The sequence below is a fragment of the Haliotis cracherodii genome, unplaced genomic scaffold, assembly GCF_022045235.1.
Source record: "Haliotis cracherodii isolate W230 unplaced genomic scaffold, xgHalCrac1.p SCAF_10, whole genome shotgun sequence".
Classification (NCBI taxonomy): Eukaryota; Metazoa; Mollusca; class Gastropoda; order Lepetellida; family Haliotidae; genus Haliotis; species Haliotis cracherodii.
This window is the reverse complement of record NW_027266265.1, coordinates 8,282,575-8,306,303: the sequence shown is the minus strand read 5'-3', so window position 1 is coordinate 8,306,303 and position 23,729 is coordinate 8,282,575. Positions and strand designations below refer to the sequence as shown.

The 23,729-nt window shown below is 41.6% G+C and overlaps 1 protein-coding gene across 1 annotated transcript; it reads left to right on the top strand.

Moving 5' to 3' along the window:
* The first annotated feature begins 983 nt into the window (after positions 1–983).
* On the top strand, positions 984–22,954 carry LOC139454033 (HEAT repeat-containing protein 3-like). Its single transcript, XM_071235518.1, has 17 exons — positions 984–1,228; positions 4,219–4,391; positions 5,756–5,843; positions 6,768–6,871; positions 9,626–9,735; positions 10,890–11,030; positions 11,418–11,548; positions 12,104–12,148; positions 12,498–12,594; positions 13,224–13,315; positions 15,128–15,190; positions 15,689–15,771; positions 16,215–16,351; positions 17,811–17,896; positions 18,548–18,697; positions 19,470–19,643; positions 20,435–22,954. Exons 1-17 carry the CDS (start codon positions 1,091–1,093, stop codon positions 20,531–20,533), a joined length of 1,911 nt encoding a protein of 636 aa, XP_071091619.1. The 5' UTR covers positions 984–1,090; the 3' UTR covers positions 20,534–22,954.
* The last annotated feature ends 775 nt before the right edge of the window (positions 22,955–23,729 follow it).

The following is a 23,729-nucleotide window of genomic DNA, read 5'->3' as shown; positions in this document are numbered from 1 at the left end:
TATCACTGCAGACACATGAGCTACAAAGACTTACAGTACTGATATCACTGCAGACACATGAGCTAGAAAGACTTACAGTATATATATCACTGCAGACACATGAGCTAGAAAGACATACAGTACTGATATCACTAAATGCACATGAGCTATAAAGACATGCAGTACTGATATCACTGCAGACACATGAGCTATAAAGACATACAGTACTAATATCACTGCAGACACATGAGCTATAAAGACATGCAGTACTGATATCGCTGAAGACACATGAGCTAGAAAGACATACAGTGCTGATATCACTGCAGACACATGAGCTATAAAGACACGCAGTTCTGATATCACGGAAGACACATGAGCTATAAAGACACGCAGTACTGATATCACTGCAGACACATGAACTATAAAGACATGCAGTACTGATATCACTACAGACACATGAGCTAGAAAGACATGCAGTACTGATATCACTGCAGACGCATGAGTTATAAATACAAGCAGTACTGATATCACTGCAGACACATGATCTATAAAGACATACAGTATTGATATCACTGCAGACACATGAGTTATAAAAACATGCAGTATTGATACCACTACAGGCACATGTGTTATAAATACATACAGTTCTGATATCACTACAGGCACGTGTGTTATAAATACATGCAGTATTGATATCACTACAGGCACATGAGCTATAAATACAAGCAGTACTGATATCACTACAGGCACATGGGCAATACATACAAGCAGTAGTGATATTGTCAAACAAATTAATGAAAAAAGACATCACTATCAAAAAGAGTATTTGCGTGCCGAAAGAGATATTGTAAAAGATAATTTTAGAAATTGACATCGACTGGTAATTCTTTTCGCATGGCTATCTGCGCATGCAAACAGTGTAACCAGTTTAAAACTGGAAGGAAGTCTAGTACTAAACTGCGGCTTGTTTACGGAAGTCCCGCTTTACATGACGGTCCTTTTACGTCGGGAAGATGGCGGCGACCAGCTGTCCATGTGGTTGTTTATAAACATGAAATGACACTTGGAGATTTTCTCAACCCTGTCATGCAAATTTCTGATCATATTGAAAATGGGCAAGTCGAAGAAAAAGAAATTCAGAGCTGCTAAGGCTGAACCAACGGGATTAACAAGTGTGAAGGAGATTGAAACGGAAATTGAGAATTTTGTTCCGAATGCACATGGCACTGTTTCTGATGTCATCGAGCAGGTGAGTAACTAAGTAAAAGAATTCTGCCATTACGCGTAGACATTGTTTTGGTTTTCAGCAATCAACCATGACACAGTCGGTAAATAGGATGCAATGCCAAGGTCGGAGGAAAACACGAGGGGTAATTGACCACCAAAGTCTAAATAGGATTTATGAAGGTTGGTGTGCTGGAGGTTGGCCGTAATATAGGGTCATGTCTTTGACTGTTGAACGCCATCGCGTCTCTCGGCTCAGGTCAAGAAATCTCATGGGGATTCCTGATTAGAGGTGAGGTGAAATGGGGTTAACGTCGCTTCCAAGATTATTGCACTTATATAGCGACGTGCATGTACGTGTGTGTGTTTGTGTGGCTGCTTGTACTAGTCCGGACTGATGCCGATTTATAGTGCTAGCTAACGGGAAACCATGCACCAGTTTAACATGAATATCCCACTCAGACACAGTACACTGACTCCAAGCCGACATGTTCTTGTTTTAGCCCTTAATGCCGAGCGCCAGACAGGGTAACAACAACTGAACAAGTACCATCTTTTAATGTCTTTTGGTATGACACAGCCAGACACTCAACCACTAGACCACGGCTGGGGATCGAACCTGGGACCTTCCGCTCTCCAGGCGGACGCTCTACCACTAGACCATGGAGGTGGTCTCCTGATTAGAACAGAGTCTAGAAATCTGTGCTGGGTGTTAGAACAGACTCTATGGGTCGGTTAAAAAATTGGTCAGACTGGCCGACTTGTTTGATTGCATGTCGTCTTACCCCAATGGCATAGTTCGTTATCCTAAAGACGTATATACTTCACTGAATTGTCTGATCTAGAAGCGATTGTTTACAGTCCTTCTTTTTAGCATATAAGCTAGAAAAGTCAATCCCTGAAACCCCTCCCCTCCCAACCATACCCTATGTTATTGACAGTTGGCTATCAGGGTAGGGGAACATATATATTGAATATTTCAGAGAGCTGCATTAAACAATAAAGTATAGCTGGTCAAGTATAACCGCACATCGGGATATAATCCGCCAGTCAAAGTTTTATTCATTGTGTATATCATATCCCAACTAATTTGCAATATTTCATTTTTGAATCATTTCTTAGTTTTGTTGAATATCCCGGTTGTTTTTAGACATAGATACCCTGGATGAACACGAGACGGACCTGAGGATGTTTGCAAATACCTCATTGTTAATAAATTCCAACCGTCATCAACATGTTACAAAAGTGACTGACGATGTATTGAGGGGGTAGAGTCAGAAGGAAGGAGTGTCGTGGGGTCTAAGGAGATTTGCTGCCAGTCCACAGCCTAATCTAGACTTTAGAGTATTTCTTTTCGTAATCAGGCTTTTTAAAAAAGTCCATAAATTTATTTTCCACAAAACCTTTTTCATCATGAAACAACAAAATATGAACATGATGAAGCCTTCAACTTAAGTTGTTTTAGAAGAAATAATTAGTTTGCTTGTCACTATCAAATAATTGTTGAATATAATCAAATTAATGAAGCATGTTTCAGAATGTTAATGGTTTTAAATTAAATAGACCTCATTGCGTCAGATATTAGGTGGTTTGAACATGTTGAAGGTATGAAGAATTGTTCGATTTTGGGCCCATAGTATTAAAGACATTTTGTAAATAATATCATAATACTAATTTCCTTCCCAATCCTTACAAGGTATATGAAGGGGCAGAAAGGAAATGGGTACCATCTTTCCAACCATGAAAAAAAAACACAAGGAATTTAACGTCATGATATGATATCAGTACTGGTTACTCAAATTAATAACACGTTGCCATTTCTTGTTCAGCAGTCAAGACTTGTTAATTTGCATAAATCTGTTTGGGTTGGAGGGGTTAGTTGAAAAAAAGAGAATTGAAAGCGATAGAATACAGGTTAGCACCCTTCTGCCAGTGTCTAGACTGTGTAGTAGATGCTTGTGTCGTTCATACTGAAGGGTTATCTGTCCACATGGCTTGCTGTTCACCCGACTGCTTGAACATGATTTCCAGGGTAGTAGACCCGTAAAAGATCCGGGGTAGAATAGGTCTTCAGCAGCCCATGCTTGCTGTGAAAGGTGACTATGCTTGTCATAAGGTGGCAACTAACAGGATCGGTTGGTCCGGCTTGCTGACTTGGTTGATGCATGTTATGGTATCCCAAATTCGTGGCCCGATGCACATGATGTCAATCCCTGGATTGTCTGGTCCAGACTTGATTATTTACAGGCTACTGTCATATAGCTGGAATATTCCTGAGGGCGGCATTAAACAACAAACAAATAAACAATTAAAGTATAAACAAACAACCAAACAATTCCAAGGCACTACTGGCACTATGGATGGAAGCTGGTCAGGTTTGATGTGGTCATGTTCACATTCTTAGGTCACTCATGCAGTTACAATTTCAGACCATATTAAGTATTTGAATAGCATTTAGAAGTGATACACAAAAGAGAGAGAATTTATGGATGTCAACTTCTTTATAATGCCTACTCCTTCATCTCCTTCATCTCCTTCACCTGATGAAAGAGTAAGCATGTACTCCACAATGTTGTGTTCCTAATTATAGGGAAGGGGATATCGGTAAATTCTCATTTTTCCGAACATATTGTTTAAAATTGAAAATTATCACAGTTTCATGGAAATATCAACTGATTATGATCAGTGTCTTCCTTGTTTTTAACTAGATTATAGCAGGGCATCCCAGTGGTTAGTCATTGTCACATCGCAGCAAAGAGCAGGGTTTAATTCTCCACATGGGTAAAATGTGTAAAGTGTCCACCATCATGACACGGCAAGAATATTGCGAAAGGCAGCAAAAACTCACTCATGTTCTCTGCTGGATTAAAGCGATATGCATCTGTCTATAGAGTTATCTCCCCTCTGTGACATTCCTGACCAGAGCACTTTATCTGAGTACCTAGCTAGACTCTCAGGGAACATTTGTTGGTCTGAATGTTTGCCTGTTTATTCATACAATATTGGTTGTTGCAGCTTCAGAGTGTGAACGTGGAGACCCGGGAGTGTGGCTGTTCCACCCTAGCCAACCTGGTCAGCCAGCCGGAAGTTATACCTCTACTACTACAACACAACATTGTCAAGATTGTCGCTCCTTTGATTGTCGATCCTAGTCCCCATATCAGACATGTGTCGCTAGGAGCTTTGAGGTAAGACATGTGTCGCTAGGAGCTTTGAGGTAAGACATGTGTCGCAAGGAGCTTTGAGCTAAGACATGTGTTGCTAGGAGCTTTGAGGTAAGACATGTGTCGCTAGAAGTTTTGAGGTGAGACATGTGTCGCTAGGAGCTTTGAGGTGAGACATGTGTCGCTAGGAGCTTTGAGGTGAGACATGTGTCGCTAGGAGCTTTGAGTTGAGACATGTGTCGCTAGGAGCTTTGAGGTAAGACATGTGTCGCTAGAAGTTTTGAGGTGAGACATGTGTCGCTAGAAGTTTTGAGGTGAGACATGTGTCGCTAGGAGCTTTGAGGTAAGACATGTGTTGCTAGGAGCTTTGAGATGAGACATGTGTCGATAGGAGCTTTGAGTTGAGACATTTGTCGCAAGGAGCTTTGAGGTAAGACATGTGTCGATAGGAGCTTTGAGTTGAGACATTTGTCGCTAGAAGTTTTGAGATGAGACATGTGTCGCTAGAAGTTTTGAGATAAGACATCTGTCGATAGAAGCTTTGAGATGAGACATGTGTTGCTAGAAGTTTTGTGATGAGACATGTGTCGCTAGAAGTTTTGAGGTGAGACATGTGTCGCTAGGAGCTTTGAGATAAGACATGTGTCACTAGAAGTTTTGAGGTGAGACGTGTCGCTAGAAGTTTTGAGGTGAGACGTGTCGCTAGAAGTTTTGAGGTGAGACATGTGTTGATAGGAGCTTTGAGGTGAGACATGTGTCGCAAGGAGCTTTGAGGTAAGACATGTGTTGCTAGGAGCTTTGAGATAAGACATGTGTCGATAGGAGCTTTGAGTTGAGACATTTGTCGCAAGGAGCTTTGAGGTAAGACATGTGTCAATAGGAGCTTTGAGTTGAGACATTTGTCGCTAGAAGTTTTGAGATGAGACATGTGTCGCTAGGAGCTTTAAGGTAAGACATGTGTCGCTAGGAGCTTTGAGGTAAGACATGTGTCGCAAGGAGCTTTGAGCTAAGACATGTGTTGCTAGGAGCTTTGAGGTAAGACATGTGTCGCAAGGAGCTTTGAGCTAAGACATGTGTTGCTAGGAGCTTTGAGGTAAGACATGTGTCGCTAGAAGTTTTGAGTTGAGACATGTGTCGCTAGAAGTTTTGAGATGAGACATGTGTCACTAGAAGTTTTATACACAGCTAAGGGTCCATTAGTCTGAGACACGGAATGACATGTTGCCATGGTTACAGTCGAATAATTGATTTTTAGTAAAAGAACTTTGCATAACATTTTATTATCCTTGAAGATACAAACTTAAAACTCCTCAATGCAGCTTGGTAGTACACTTTTACACGCACAGAAAATGATGAGGCAACTGTTTTGATCTTTCATGTGTCTGCAGAAACCTGAGTGTAAGCGGCGGCCATGAGGTCTGCGAGGAGATGGTGCAGAAGGACGTCCTGACGCCTCTTGTCCTTCTCTTCCAGAAGGTGAGCCAGACTTCGGTCATTATGTACTCCCCAACGTTTCATCCAAGGCCCCTCCACCCGTGAAGATTCCGGGGTAGAATAGGTCTTAGCAACCCATGCTTGCCGTAAAAAGTGTCGTAAGAGGCGACTAATGGGATCGTGGGTCAGACTCACGGTTTTGGTTGATGCATGTCATCATTTCCTAGATGTGTAGATCGATGCTCATGATATCAGTCACTGGATTGTCTGGCCCAGACTTGATTATTTGCAGACTACCATCATATAGCAGGAATATTGCAGAGTGCGGTGGTAAACAACAAACAAACAAGCAAACAAATCCAAGGCAGTACTGGCACTATGGATGGAAGATGGTCAGGTTTGATGTGGTCATGTTTGATGTGGTCATGTTTACATTCTTAGGTCACTCATGCAGTTACAATTTCTGACCATATTAAGTCTTTAGCCCAAGGCCCCCTAAACATCAGTTTTTGTGTTAAGTCGATCACACATGTTTACATACCGTACTGTACATATATAAGCAACATTACTAGTACCTTCCTGAAATATGACTACCTTCATCACAGGGGTAACACACAGGGCATGATGCCTGACCCGTGGAGATCCAGGTTAGAATTGATCTTCAGCAACCCATGGTTGTTCTAAGATGCAGCTAACCGGATCCGTTGGTCAGACTCTCTGGCTTTGTTGATGCATGTTATCATATTCCAATAGCGTAGAATGATGCTTGTGATGTCAGTCACCGGATTGTCTGGTCTAAACTTGATTATTTATAGACCAGAGTCATACTGCTGGAATATTGCTGAGTGTGGCGTAAACAATAACCAAAACATGATCCCGTGATCTGATCCTTGCATCCATGCTTATGACATGTATGAGAATGTGTTTGAATATGTTCCACTAGTACACACAGATGTCTGTCTTCAGTATGGTGTAGGCTGGCTTCCAGACAAGAAGGAGAAGACTGTGAAACATGATGACACATCTGAGAACATCTTTGCAGAGGCAGTGCACCTGCTGTGGAATATTTGGTAAGATGCCTGTCCGTTGGAGTCTAATTTGAAAGTAAGGCCAAAAAGGATGCGTGTTTCCAATAGTTCAGTGAACCCATCATGCTACCTGTGACCCTTAAATGTTTATTATGTCTGTAAGTAGTTGTCAGGACATCAGTTATATTTAGAATGGTATATATATTCCCTACCTACCTCCCCATATTTGTTTGCTCCAGGGGGGCGGTTGGGTAGCCTAGTGATTAAAGCGTTCGCACGCCATGCCGAAGACCCGGGTTCGAATCCTGACATGGGCACAATGTGTGAAGCCCATTTCTGGTGTCCCCAGCCGTGATATTGCTGGAATATTGCTAAAAGCGGTGTAAAACCATACTCACTCACTCACTCACTCACTGTTTGCTCCAGGTGTAGTATGACATCAGGGCCTGGTTCATGCGGTCACAGGGCTTGAAAAATACCATTGCCCGACGCCCGTGCCAAGTAAGGTTTAGATGTCGGGCGTGTAATATACGTTTTCTAGCATGCCCGTGGACAAGTAGAACACACAAAATGAACTGGGTCAAGTTTCACGCGAATGTAATCATGTGATCATGTTACGGTATTTGATTGGCTAATATTTTGTTAGTGTCCGAGACTGACAATGTAATTTGCATACAGCTACGCCAGTGAACCAATGGGATTAATACATTTCGATGTCAGGCAGGTCAACAACGAGAACCAGGCTTGTTTCATTGTTAAATCGTAGTAACACTTCCATATATGGCACATGTTTCTTGGAAATGGAATTTCTTGGAAATTGTAACGCAACGTTGAAACATTTTCCGACTTTAGATGCTTCGTTAGGCCTAGCTTTGATGAAATATAATTTTGTCGAACTACAACAAACGGGACTTTTAACGAGTGAAAGTATGGCATTTATTTAATATGTGTTTCTTTTCGTTGTCAACTAAAGTTCATTCGAGGCGCTGACTGTGGTTGCTGTAAATAACGGCAAGTTGTGCGATCTATCGACCCCTTTACGCACGATTTCGGCAAAATTGATCTAAACTGTATTGAATGAAATTTTAAATAAAATTAATAAATTATGCTACAAACATATGTCAAGGTACAAACGTGTTTTTTTTATAACCAGATAGTAATAATAGGATTTAATTGCGGAATTTGTTGATTGGTATTTCCGGTGTTGCGTGCAGGTGGTAATGTTTTTGCGATGGGGAAATGACATCGTGTCAGTGACTTGAGTTTACTAAAAGTGTATATAAGTTTTTGGAACCACGTGTTACCGCACACAATAACCGAGTTAGCGCTATATTGAAGAGTGCAATAGCGAGGGATCACTGTCGTAAATCTGTTGTTTCAAATGAGTAAGCTAGTAAAGGACAGAGTAGCCTCCCTTTGCCTCATTAGCACCCAGAGGGGTATCTGCAATAACAATATATATTGCCAGTACCGCACATGGCCGATCATGTCTCAGCGGTCTATTTTAAGTTTCTTTGGCGGTGGGGACCAACTTAAAAGGAAGGCAGAGGGAAATTCCGAAAGTTGTACATCGGCAAAGAATAAGAAGTATGACGAATGTTAACGAAAATGAACATTCATCGCTGGGTGGAAAGACCAGTTTCCTTGGGTTGCGTATGATGACACAGCGAAAGTCATGAAGTGCACCATTTGTTCCAAGTACCCAAACATACACGCTTGCAATCGCAAGAGAATGTTTATTGATGGATGTTCAAATTTCAGAATTTTATACTCAGTCCTGCAGCAGTAACATTTTACTGAATTTATTAGCTTGATTTGGGGCTAGTCCATTTTAAAATAGGGCAAGTGAGAATGTTGGTCATACTTGCCCTTGGTCAAGTAACATTTTTAATAATTTTTCAACCCCTGGGTCACATTTTATGCTATTTAGCAAACAATGAGATCATTGAAACCAAATATATACATCATGTATCATTCTAAACTGTTCTGTAAACATTGTCCCTCGACTAACTATTATGACTTCTTTGGTGTAATTGTTATGAAGAATAAGAAGTATGACGAATGTTAACGAAAACGAACATTCATCGCTGGGTGGAAAGACCAGTTTCCTTGGGTTGCGTATGATGACACAGCGAAAGTCATGAAGTGCACCATTTGTTCCAAGTACCCAAACATACACGCTTGCAATCGCAAGAGAATGTTTATTGATGGATGTTCAAATTTCAGAATTTTATACTCAGTCCTGCAGCAGTAACATTTTACTGAATTTATTAGCTTGATTTGGGGCTAGTCCATTTTAAAATAGGGCAAGTGAGAATGTTGGTCATACTTGCCCTTGGTCAAGTAACATTTTTAATAATTTTTCAACTCCTGGGTCACATTTTATGCTATTTAGCAAACAATGAGATCATTGAAACCAAATATATACATCATGTATCATTCTAAACTGTTCTGTAAACATTGTCCCTCGACTAACTATTATGACTTCTAATGTACCAAATGAATCAATCACAGAGAGGCCAACCATTATGATTTTGGTGTAATTGTTATGATATTGGGACTAAGTTTACACTATTTACACATGTTTCACTTATGTGTAGATCTAACAAAAATATCAAAGCGAAAACCTGCATCATGGTACTGTTATCATTTCTGTTTTTCACATGAAAATGTACTTTTTGACCCTCTGATTACTCCAGAGCTTCATTAACGGTTGGCATCTCTGGAATCATGTGTTCATGATCCTGACTGTATTGTCCCAGATTGATGTTGTGAGGAGGATGGCTTGTGTTGCAGTGAGAGCAGTGACCTAGCAGTGAGTGTGTTCAACAAGGAAACCTTGGTGCAGTACCTGTTGCCTTGCCTGCAGCATCAGCTATATGGCTTCTCTACAGCCATAGCAGTTGGTAGGTACATGGTCTATGTCAGCCATAGCAGTAGGTAGGTACATGGTCTATGTCAGTCATAGCAGTTGGTAGGTACATGGTCTTTGTCAGCCATAGCAGTAGGTAGGTACATGGTCTATGTCAGCCATAGCAGTTGGTAGGTACATGGTCTATGTCAGCCATAGCTGTAGGTAGGTACATGGTCTATGTCAGTCATAGCAGTTGGTAGGTACATGGTCTTTGTCAGCCATAGCAGTCGGTAGGTACATGGTCTATGTCAGCCATAGCAGTCGGTAGGTACATGGTCTTTGTCAGCCATAGCAGTAGGTAGGTACATGGTCTATGTCAGCCATAGCAGTAGAGAGGTACATGGTCTATGTCAGCCATAGTAGGTAGGTACATGGTCTATGTCAGCCATGGTAGATAGGTACATGGTCTATGTCAGCCATAGTAGATAGGTACATGGCCTATGTCAGCCATAGCAGTAGGTAGGTACATGGTCTATGTCAGTCATAGCAGTAGGTAGGTACATGGTCTATGTCAGTCATAGTAGTAGATTGGTACATGGTCAATGTCAGCCATAGCAGTAGGTAGGTACATGGTCTATGTCAGTCATAGCAGTAGGTAGGTACATGGTCTATGTCAGTCATAGCAGTAGGTAGGTACATGGTCTATGTCAGCCATAGCAGTAGAGAGGTACATGGTCTATGTCAGTCATAGCAGTAGGTAGGTACATGGTCTATGTCAGTCATAGCAGTAGGTAGGTACATGGTCTATGTCAGTCATAGCAGTAGATAGGTACATGGCCTATGTCAGCCATAGCAGTAGGTAGGTACATGGTCTATGTCAGTCATAGCAGTAGGTAGGTACATGGTCTATGTCAGTCATAGCAGTAGGTAGGTACATGGTCTATGTCAGTCATAGCAGTAGGTAGGTACATGGTCTATGTCAGTCATAGCAGTAGGTAGGTACATGGCCTATGTCAGCCATAGCAGTAGGTAGGTACATGGTCTATGTCAGTCATAGCAGTAGGTACAGGACCGATGTCAGGAAGATTATTAGTTATCAGTGTATGCATTGAGTACAAACACACACACTCATACACATCCATGACACCAGAACTTACCCATGCTCATATGATGATGATGATGATGATGATATGGTTGGGTTTTCAGCTCAATGTCTCCATGCAGTGACAGAAAACAACAAGATGGCTGCCGAGTATTGTCAGACGGGGGGTACATTAGCACTGCTCAGCCAGTTGATGACACCGGTTGAATCAGCAGATAGTATCCAGCTAAGCACACTTGTGACAGGTGGGTGGATATCCAGGCAGCCCAATTGAAAAAGCTGATTATGGCCACTCCTCAGCCATTTTTGTTGAAAATGTGATGAAAAAGATAATTAAAACTGTGACTTTCGCCTGCTGCATTTTCCTGCCCTGGGCCAATACGTCCTCCTTTGACAACCTGGACCTGGAAATTCTTTCTAAATACATTTCCCTGCACAGTAAACTTCTTCCTCTGAAACCACTAGACCAGTCAAGCTGAAACTTCACATGCTTGTTCCCGCCAGTAATGACACCTGAATGTGTTCAGACAAAATGTTAAAACTAGACTTTTGGAGACATGTAACAGTAATGGCTGTGTCTCACCCTGTTGTAATTAGTTCCCAGTGATGCAGATCTGTATGAAACCTTGCAGGGATCCTGATCAATGTCAGCAACCCACTGCAGCCCCAGACTCCGATGGCGACCCTCGTCCACACACTAGCCACTGTTCTGGCAGTGGACGTCACCAACCTCATCGGGGAGGCAACACAGAATGGCTGTATGGTAGGAGATGGTGTTTCTGTGTGTGGTTCAAATCCTTGATTGTCTACTCATAAATATGGAGATATACCCTGGACCCATTGGTCACCAATGTTCATATGTTCCAGGGGGCAGTGGTAAACGTCCGAGACCTGCATCACTTCGGGCTTTCCTCCCACATTAAGCTGACACACCATGATATAACTGGAATAGTGTTAATAGCGGGGTTAAACCCAACTCACTTGCTCATATGTTCCAGTTTGAATGACAGTCAGTTTCAGGGTTCTTTCAAGAAGCGTCAAAATATGTCCCATGTTTTGTACGTGACTTGTCTTGTTCCATACTGTTTCAAATACAACTTTGAATGCCTGGTAGCATAAGGACACTCAGACAGGGCTTCACCAGATGCAAAATATTATGTCCAGTATGCATAAAGAGATAAAGTGGACATAAATACATTTGCACTGCGAGTCCCAAGGGATGTGAAAAGGTATGTCTGTGTGACTATTTCAAACTAAGTTGTAACCATGGTAACATGCATTTAATATTTATCGTGTGTTGCATGTTCTCATATTGCAGAATGGTGCTGGGAGTAGTGATGAGGCCAGTATTGCACACCAAAGGGTAACTAGCAATATATTATTTGTGGTTATAAGGAATGATTGAAACACACTATTTGTCTGTCTGTATCTGTGTCTCTCTGTCTGTCTGTCTGTCTGTCTGTCTGTCTGTCTGTCTGTCTCTATCCAGCATGGATTGCTAGGGCCCATTTCTAACTCAGAATTCCCAGGGGGGGAGGCTATGTTAGTAAATTTGATACCTAATATCAACATTCAGTATTATGATACAGAAATCAACATGATTCAGACATCTCAGCCTAAACTGGTATGTGCAATTCAAAACTATAATTTGGCAGGTAGTATATTGTTGAATGTAGTGAGGTGATAATCTAGCACGTTGTGTCTGTTGTCAGGGCGCTGAGCCTCGAGGTAAACTGAAGGAGGTCGACCAGATCCTCTCAGCTCAGCAGACAAGCCTCGAGATCATCGCCAACCTGTGCTGTGCTGGGGGTAAGTCTTGTCTAGACGGGAAGGGTTGTTCCAGGTTAGCTGTGTCTGCAGGGATAGGTTGGTTTCAGTTTCCAGATAAATCTTTGAATGCATCAGAAAGCTATTTAAATGATATTATATCATTTCTGTGGGATAATAAATTGTGTTGCTCATCATTGTGTTCCAAGCATTGTCTTCTCAACATCATGTTCTCAGGGTTGTGTTGCAGCTTTCTGATCAAGTATTGTGTTGCTAGTATTGTGTTGCAAGTATTGTGTTGCCAGCAATGTGTTGCCAGCATTGTCTTCCCAGGGTCGTTTTCGAAGGGTCGCTTTCACAGGGTTGTGTTCCAAGGGTCGTGTTCCCATCGTCTTGTTCCCAGATTTGTGTTCCCAGGGTTGTGTTCCTAGGGTCATGTTTCCCTATTTGTGTGCCCAGATATGTGTTCCCAGGGTCTTGTTCCCAGATTTGTGTATCCAGGGTCGTGTTCCCAGGATCGTGTTCCCAGGATCGTGTTTCCAGGGTCGTGTTCACAGGGTCGTGTTCACAGGGTCGTGTTTCCAGGGTGGTGTTCCCAGGGTCTTTCCCAGCAAAGTAGTCCCAGCATCATTTTCCAAGCAATACATTGCTCAAAGTTGTGTCTGTCACAGATGATGACTGGGAGGACGTCAGCATCGACTCTGGCTCCTCTGATGAGATGGCGGTTGACATCAGCATGGGGGAAGACGCCAGTGAGGAATGTGTAAGTACAGAAGATATTCACCTTTATTTACTAATTCTACTTTATCTCATGTATATCAATAATATGTATATCAAATATTAGATAAGCTGTTATTAAACACATGTGTTATGACTTGTTACAGCCATTGGTATGTGCTATTGTTAGGCTTGGTAGGCTATTATGAAGCCATCACTGACATAATCAACTATTACTTGCAACAAATACAATCGTTTTATCTACTTTGGCAAAATTCTTGCTGCAGTCAGTGTTTTTGAAACTGGTTGACTCCCGAGACAAAGCTGATGGATTGATATGACATAGGTTTGCTGCAGGAGGTTTACTGTGAATCCAAGCTCTTATTTGATTGGTTAAAGACAGAACAGTCAATCCAATGAAATTGCATAACAGAAAGGATTTTTTAGGTTACATATGCAATTTAGTAGTATTTACATAGATCTCACATGTCTAAATATTCTGCTCAACTACTACTTTTAAATATTGGTTAAAGTATTTCTTAATTTTTAAGTTAATATTTCTTGAACAAAATTCAGTTTGAACAGTTGACTAAAGGACTGAGCAGTAAAATGTGAAATATGCAAAGAAGAGATACAATGCATTAATGAACCCTCTTAACTTGAAATGCAATTGATATTTGAGCTTTCAAACACATGCCAGTATATAGCAATAATAGCAAGATTATTGCACTTATATAGCAACATGCGAGCAGGTGTGAGTGTGACTGCTTATCCTAATCCAGACTCATGCCGTTGTTTTTTGTGCGAGCCCACAGAGATATCATGCCACAGTTTAACATGGATACCCGACTCAGATACAGTATACTGACTGTGAGCCAACCAATAATTCTTTCATCCCCTTATGCCAAGCACCAGGCAGGGAGTTCTGTTTTTACATCTAAAAATGACGTGGCCATGGGATCAAACCACCGACCTGGCATTCACTCTCCAGGGATATACTATACACTGAGGTGGTCCAATTCAATATGAAGAGAGACAAGATAAAAACAACAAACACCACACATGTATAACATGTATCTGTTACATGTTCTTAAACATAAATATGCAGTTAGAGTGATCTCCCCTTGACTAGGACTTGAGCAAGCTCCTTCCCAGTGCCTGACACCTTCGTTACACTCTTGGTAACATCACTGTCACCAGTGTGGGCGCGGCCATTACAAGAATCTTGAAATTTGCCCTCTAACCCCATATTAGTAACATTTATACTTTTATTTATGTCTTTGAGAATGCTATCATATTTCATTTTGAAAAGGTTTACGACTGACCATGTTTTCCAGATGAATTTACTTTGTTGTTTTAATGATCAGATTGGTTCGAGATTGCAGACTAAGGGAAAATCAACCAACTTCTCCCTTACATTCTTACTATATCAGTTAAAGATGATACTTTTAATGAAATAGAAATTCACATTGACAAACAAAGAAAGTAATTTATCAGCGGTAAGTGTATTCAGCATCACGACTGTCGTCACTTGATTGTGAACATAACGGTCATTCGGTTACGAGTTCAACTCCAAGCATGGTTGGGGCCACCTATCACAGTGGGTAGTTTTGACTGGTGGCAGTGATAGTGTAGAGAGCACCCCCGAACGGACTATCACTGTGAGGAGCTTGGGACTTGAGTCTTGAAACTAACACTTCTTCAAATACTCAGTTGAAGCCCTGCTTGTAATATACCCATATCATTATGTACTGTTGTGTGTTGATATCAAAAACATTACAATTAAACTGAGATCAGCAAAGACAATAAATTTCCCACAGGATAGAAAGGTTATATGTGCATGTATTGTTTGTGTCAGAGCCCTCTGTGCGTGCCAACTGAGATTCAGGGCGCCCTGCTGAACAACGATATCCTCACGAAGGTAAGCATTCCCTTGGAGCCTCTCCCTCCATTTGTACCTTGCAATAACATAACATCTAAGTGATTTGAAGGTCAAGGATGGTACTGATCCTATTTTGTAGGCTGGGGGTTGGCAGGTTGTATAAAATGGACACTGTCCATGCAAGATGTCGTTTCCGTGCAGATCTTGAAAACCATACAATATTTCTTCACTAAGCATGGCACATAGATAGGTCTTGTGCTGAACTGGTGCCTTTTGATAGGTTGGGGGTTTTACAAATATATTTTTCGAGTTTCCATGGCAACAACTCTGTCTTAGACTGAAAATGGGTTGATGTATTCACAAGTATTTACCATTGTGCGGGATAGCAGTGACCTTGTCCTTAGAATAACAACATGGTCGTCTTCAGTGTTGGTGATTATGGTGACAATGGAATAGATCTTTTGATGATAATTATGATTGTATTAGTATTTTAATGTTATTACTAATTAAATAAATGTGTTGATGTTAATCTCTCAGGTTTTGAACAAGGCCCAACCTGTAGAGGAGAGCAAACAGCTTGTGCTCAACAACTGTGTCGGGGGCAAGAAAATAGCTAACAGGTAGATAAACGAATGATTTTGCAACATTCTTTATATTCTGACATGTGAAGATTCGGGATAGAATAGGTCTTCAGAAACCCACGCTTGCTGTAAAAGGCGACTATGCTTGTCGTAAGAGGTGACTAACGGGATCGGGTGGTCACGCTTGCTGATTTGGTTGAAGCATGTCATCGATCCCAATTGTGTGGATCGATGCTCATGATATCAATCACTGGATTGTCTGGTCCAGACTTGATTATTTACAGACCGCCGTCATATAGCTGGAATATTGCTGAGTGTGGCATAAAAACAACAAACCAACCAACCAACAGAAGAAAATATTTTTGTCAGATATCCCGTTTCAGCCAAGTTCATTATTTTCAGTCAGCAACTGTGAATGATATCATTATCCATCTCAATTAAAGATGTGTAAATAAATATAAGTGAGTGTGGTGTTTGTGTAGTCTGCTGCGAGTCCAGACCCATGCGCTGCTGTGTGTCAACAACATCCTAAACACCATGTCCGACGATGCTCTGGGTGGGCTGCTGCCACTGCACAAGATGTGGGACGGGCTGGTGCAGCTCTCCAACTCAGCACAAGGTGGGTACACAACCAGGTGGTTCTTGGTGGTGCAGCTCTCCAACTCAGCACAAGGTGGGTACACAACCAGGTGGTTCTTGGTGGTGCAGCTCTCCAACTCAGCACAAGGTGGGTACACAACCAGGTGGTTCTTGGTGGTGCAGCTCTCCTACTCAGCACAAGGTGGGTAGCACAACCAGGTGGTTCTTGGTGGTGCAGCTCTCCAACTCAGCACAAGGTGGGTAGCACAACCGGGTGGCTCTATATGGAGGGTACGAGGTGGTGCAGCTCTCCATTTCAGCACAAGGTAGGTAGCACAACCAGGTGGTTCTTGGTGGAGGGTACGAGTTGGTGCAGCTCTCCATTTCAGCACAAGGTAGGTAGCACAACCAGGTGGTTCTTGGTGGTGCAGCTCTCCGACTCAACACAAGGTGGGTAGCACAACCAGGTGGTTCTTGGTGGAGGGTTCCTGGTGGGGCAGATCTCCAACTCAGCACAAGGTGGTTCTTGGTGGAGGGTACGTGGTTGGGCAGCTCTACAACTCAACACAAGGTGGTTATTGCTACATGGAGGGGTCGCCTAGTGGTTAACGTGTTAGCTTGTGCCAGTCCATCATTTTCTGGAATTCTGCTGAAAGAGATGTAGAACCTACCTCCCTGTATGCTAAGAAGTATTTATTTCCCTCACTTCTGGTTAAATGGGGACGAAATGGATCAACTCTCAGTCTCAGTGACTTTGTTGATTGCGTGTCATCATTCCTCTACCGTATGGGACAGTGCTCATTATATCAATCACAGGTTGGTCTGGTCCAAAGTACAAAACAACAAAACTGCGAAACAAGTAATTAAGACAGTGATAATGAACAGCCAACTGTTTGTTTGCTACTCTTGAAGTTGGTGAGTAAATGAGATAACATACAATGTTGTGGATGACAACTTCTGGTTTGTTGTCCCCCGTCCAACAAAGTTGGCTGGGGATATAGAAACAGGCTCCGTCTGTCCGTCTGTCACATTTCGCTTCCGTAGCATAACTCAGAAATCGTTCAATATTTTTTCATGAAACTTTGCAGGTCTGTTAAGTACATGCTGAACTGGTGCCTTTTGCTATTTAGAAATTTTAGAAATTTTTATTTTTTCCGTTTCCATGGCAACAAGATGGACTTAAGATTTGTTTAGGTTTGTTAAGATTTAATTATGTCATAAATTCTGCAACAGGGGCGGGGGATATAGCCACGTTAGTGGCAAACTCTTGTTGCATTAGCAACGTTTCGATGTAGATTCTACATTTCAACATGGCTAATGCAATAAGCCAGAAGTTGATGTCCATAAAGTTGTATGTTTTCTTACTCTTGTATTATGCTGCCTATAATGAATGAAAAATGCACACACGCGCACGCACACACACACGCACACCAGTGATAAATCCCATTTGACATCACCTGTATTGAATGATGTGTGATAGATCACACCCTCTGTTTCAGCCAAGTCTCACCTTGACCTACTGGAAGCAGTGACCAGTGCCATGAGAGCAGTCATGCAGAAACTGGCCCAGCTTCACTCTCCCAAGGTGATGGCAGGGATAGTCTTCACATTCGGTGTTAATGGCTGCTTGTGTCATGTACAGTGTTCAAAATAGACATCGGCCCGTAGGCTCAAGGCCGACAGATTTGTTCTCAGGCTGATAGTTTTAAATTTCAGCAGGCCCTTACACCCTGCAGTTTATTTCAGTATTTATTTATTAAGCATTATTTAAGTAATGTGATAAATATTACTTTCATTTTTATAAACAGTAGGATTAGACCTTTCAATTGATATGTAGTCGTAAAGATGCTTAACAAGCTGATAATTTCCTGATAAATGTAGGCTTCATCTATCACCACAGCGTCTCTGGGAACTTGGTGTGATAGCAGTAAAAGCTTCTGGTGGACTTGTGTTTTGTAATTTATATTGCAAGGGTATGTCTCCCTGCTTCAGCTGACATGTTTGGGCCTACAGTTTTTTTAAATGTGCTGGCCCTTAAGGCTCTCAGTTTTATCTGCTGAGTTTCAGACACTGGTCATGTATGCAGTATGAAATGTATGACTCATTTATTGAACAGTTACATTGATGATGATGATGATGATGATGATGATGATGATGGTGATGATGCAGCTAGAATATTGCTGACTGGCTTTGAAGAAGCTCCACTAACTCACTCACTTACTCATTCTTGTTTCAGTTCTCTGAGATAACAATTGCTGACCTGCAGTTCCTGTTCGCCCTGAGCCACCAGGACGGGAACGCCAATGTCCGGGTGAACGCTGTTCGCTGCGTGGCCACTATTGGCGGACTTCTGGCCAAACTAACATCACCACACCCTCTGCTGAAGGTAGGACGAACCCACTTGCACTGAGATGATCTCAACTCCCATACCTTAACGTTCAAGTGGGTCCAGGGGCCCTTACACAGAGCAATCATGGCGCTAAGACGATCATCACAATCCACACTTTAAGACCGACTTTAAGTCGCTACAATCAGTTTGTGGACCATGGTCTTGGCCTCTTTCCTGAACTGGGAGACAAAGTGGAGTTAAAGGCTCTTGAATCAGAATTTGCTGAGACTCTCAAACAGTTAAAGGCCCAGTCACCCTTTAAATAACAGATATCCAACTTTTTAGACCAATGGGGATGCATTAGTGGACATAGTGCTGACACCATATTCTTCTGTCAAGGAAAAGGGGTACTCAGATGTTTGTATATCTGGGTAAGGGAGGGTTGGGGGAGTTATTATGCATATTACAGGGCAGAAAAGGCCTTCATGGCCATTTGCTTTATCGTGGGGCTTCAAATGTTTCTCATTCTTTCAACCACTGGTTTATCTGGTCAGTGATGGAATATCTTATTTGGGTTAGAAATTGATAAATTTAGTTTCACTAGTCTGCGTCAATGATCTGGACAGAGTTGCCATCTACCTATTGATTAGAGTGGTAGTCCCAAGTCCTTCCTTGTTGCGGACTAGCGGATTTATGTTAATTTCAAACCAGACCTTGAAATGGCTGGCGTATTGCTGAATTTGGTGTTAAACAATATCCACTCATTCCCTCACTTACCCACCTCGGACAAAACACATTTGACTGTATGACTGAACATTGCGATTGCCAGGACATAGGACATTTCCTGTTGGAGGTGATTGGACGTGACTTGGAACTCTGGGTAGTGGCGGAGGCCTTGGACTCGGTATTTGACGTCTTTGCAGAGGATCATATTGACCCTATCGTCCGGGAGATAGCCCTGGTTGAAAAGCTGAGGAACTTCAGACCTATGCTGACATCACGGGTGAATATACAATGAATACACAATCAAACCCGACTTGATTATATAGCTGGAATATTGCTGAGTGCAACATTAATAAAACAAAACAAAACCACTTGGAACCCCTGGTTAGCTTTGGATGTTGCTCTGGTTGATCTTGCGAATAATCTGATTCCCAGTTCACATCCAACTGGTTCAGCTCCGCTGTGGATGTATTATTTGTTAAAGTACTTTCCAGGTCTGTCATCTCTGACATTTCAATTGACGGTCAGAGTTATGTCCCTTATGCACGCCAGAATCCTATGATCATTCCCAGATTCAGTCTGACCATGTTTCTAGGTTGGTCAGCAAAATGGTGGTAAATACCCTAGACCTGCATCACTTTAGGCTTTCCTCCAACATCTAGCTGATATGCTCAAAGTGGGGTTAAATCTCTCACTAACTCACTTGCTTGTTAACGTACCTATCATCATTAATGATTCATAATATGCACCCCTTGGAGGAATCCTGGTTAGATTTGATCCCCAGCAATGTATCATTGTCAAGAAAAGCGACCAAATGGATTGGGTGGACAGGCTCGGCGACTTGGATGATGGCATGTCATTGTACTCCGACAGTGTGGATCGTTGTTCACAATATAATCACTGGATTGTCTGGTCCAGATTCGATTATTTACAGGACATCTTAATTTTGTTGGAATGTTGCTGAGTGTGGTGTTAAACAAGAAACAAAGATGTATGCAAATGTGGAACTATGTGTGTTGAGAGCTGTTATGAAGTTGTGTTCTTGGTCATCCATTTCTTTTTCTGCTGCAGATCAACAGCGAACGAGGGAGACTTGGAGAACACCAGGCTCTCATCAGCATGGTCCGTACCAATCTGAAACGATTCATCGACTACAAGGCCTCACGCTGAAACATCACCACAGTCAAATCTATTGATGCATGACAAAACTTATTGCAGAATCTTACTAATATCATTTAAAAAGTATGCTAAGATTCCCTGTGGAGAGAGTCTTTCACAGACACAGGATTGTCTTATTAACTATACCATCTTGTAGCTGGAATATTGCTCAGTGCTGTGTTTAACAAACAAACATATAAACTATACATTCATGAATACCTCACTGAGGGTACTGTAGGATCCATCAGCAGATAGACACCAGATATATTGATTTTTCTTCTGTGTTCTTAAGGTATAAGTGTGCCAGGAAATTACGATCGTGGATTCGAATCCAAGTCTTCCCTGATAATGTTGCTGGGTGTGTCATCACCATACCCGTGCTCATGGGTTTCACCAAAGTGGTAAACGCCTGAGACCTGCATCACTTCGGGCGTTATTCTCGCACCAATGGGACATGCTGTGATATAACTGAAATACTGTTCACACTTGCTCACTTTCTACACAATATATCAGTTATACTTCTTGTCCATCTATCTTAATGAGGTTGCCTTGAAATGTTGAGGAAAAGCAATACAGGGGTTGAAGTGCCTATAACTTGTGTCTCCATGACAACCTGTAAATGTCAATGATAGACCTGATCCAGTAATAGGTTGTGATGACTCCAAAAAAGTAGTCTTCAGACAAACAAGTACTTGTGTGTCCGGTAACCATGACCCATTATTTCATTTCTGATGCCGACATTTTCATCACTTCTGTAATTATTCTTTGTGAAAACTTACTGTAAAAACATCCCATTAAGGCTATGGCTTTTTTATAGTAAGTGCTGAAAGTAACGATTTGCTCGCTCTGCACATAATGGAAAATGATTAATCACTTCAGTGGCTGCATATTTGCATTGAAATATTTATTTTTAAGGGAAAGTGTGAACCTGAATATCTGCTAATCTATGTTTCATATGGTTGTTTTCTATAAAAGGACGAAAGTCATGAAGTCATGAAATGATCTCAGTCATGTCAGTCATGTTAGGGTCTGTGCATAAATAGTGTTTTCATTTAGTATAAGAAATAGTGATTTACTTAAGACCCAACCAAGTATTGACATAGGACCATGTGTATTTAGAGGTGTAGTGTATTTTCTGATCGTCCAACTGACAGGTATGCATAATATGTTACCGTTGACAGTCCTTGCTTTGTGGAACGAGAGCTAGACCTTCAAGATTTGGGGGATTGTGGTAAATGTTTCTAGACCTATCTGAATGACAAGTCCTTCATGGTGGTTGAGCTGAAATGGGGGTTAATATCGCATTTAAGATTAATTAACTTCTAGAAGAACATGCATGGATGTGTCTGTATGGCTGCTTGTACTAGCCCAGACTAAAGCTGGTTTCAAAGTGCTAGCATTCTTGAGATACCATGGTGCAGTTTAACATGCAAACCCTTCTCAGACCCAGTATACCAACTCCAACCTGACCAATCATTGTTTAATCACCTTAAGGCCAAGCAAAAGGCAGGGTAACAAATACATCTATTAACATCATTTGGTATGATGCGGACAGGCGATTGAACCACCAACCTTTTCTCTGGGCAGATGCTATCCACCGGCACACCGAGGCGGTCCATTCAGAGGGAATCAACCCTATGCCACTCTGTGTACAGAATCGTCATAATTGTCCACTGTTGCCTTACATTCTGGTCAGGGAAACGGAGCTGGACAATTCAGGCCACCAATTTTATTTGTCTTTGATTCGTGTTATGTCAGGGACCGTTGGCACCGCATGTCTCCATACTTGTACAGGAAGGGCATTAATCGTTAGCATTATTCTGAAAATAATCTCTTTTATGAAATGGCCTTGCAGTTGATAATCTTCAACGAATGTATTATTACAGTATGGATTGATGGTTTTACAATTTTATCTTGTTAGCATTGTTTTTACGCATACACTCGTAATGTGATTTGAGGTACTGGTAATGCCTTAGGGTCTATCAGCTAAGTCAAAACTGATCAAGCTCTGAAACCTAATTAGCATGATTAGGCGCGTTGTTTTTTGAAAATTTACTTGTGTGATGAACAAGAGGTTAAACAGCAAGACCGACGAGACAAGCTTAACTAACAGTGTTCTTGAATTCTATTTTTTATCCTACCAAACGGGACTATATTTTTTTTAACTGTAAACCAAGAAATCATAGATCACGACTTGCATGTTCTCCATAATTTTCAGTGGTATTTACAGACTGGGGGCATGCTACGAGTGTCTCATGCAGCATGTACGAGCCAGTGGTATTTACAGACTGCGTGCCTGCTTTAAGGATGCAATTTAAGGTTGACAGTTCAGTTAACTCGAGGGGTAAGGATGTTGCCATTCCCTTGGGAAGCATTACACTGGATCCTTTGTACATGAACCATGTATAGGAATTGTTTTGTGAATGCAATAAAACCTTTCCCAATGTGTTTTGTATTGTCTCATGGACATATTGATGATCTTTCTCAATGTGTTTTGTATTGTCTCATGGACATATTGATGATCTTTCCCAATGTGTTTTGTATTGTCTCATGGACATATTGATGATCTTTCCCAATGTGTTTTGTATTGTCTCATGGACATATTGATGATCTTTCCCAATGTGTTTTGTATTGTCTCATGGACATATTGATGATCTTTCCCAATGTGTTTTGTATTGTCTCATGGACATATTGATGACCTTTCCCAATGTGTTTTGTATTGTCTCATTAACAATGGGATGGGAGGATTTCAAATTGACCCCAGTTAGTGAACACACCATTACATACCAAACATGACGATAGGTCATTTCAACATGTTGACCCATTGCTAGGGAACAACCTGCCACAAGAAATCCAAGAAACAGAAATCTGACACACTTTAAAAGACACTCAAAACCTGTCTCTTCAAGAGAGCCTTTGACTAGATCAGTCATGATCTAAGCACATTTGAGCAGCTGTTAATTGGGAAATGCGCTATATAAATTCTTAATTTACTATCTGCCAGCACCTGTAGGGATTCTGGGTTAGACTAGCTCCTAGCAACCTATGCTGGTCATAAGAGGCGACTTAATGAGTAGTGTGGTCAGGCTCGGTGATTTGGTTGATTATCATTGTACCTTACAGCTTGGATTGTTGCCCATAATATCAATCACTGTAAAGTCTGGTCCAGACTTGATTATTTACAGGCCGCCATCATAGGTGGGATGTT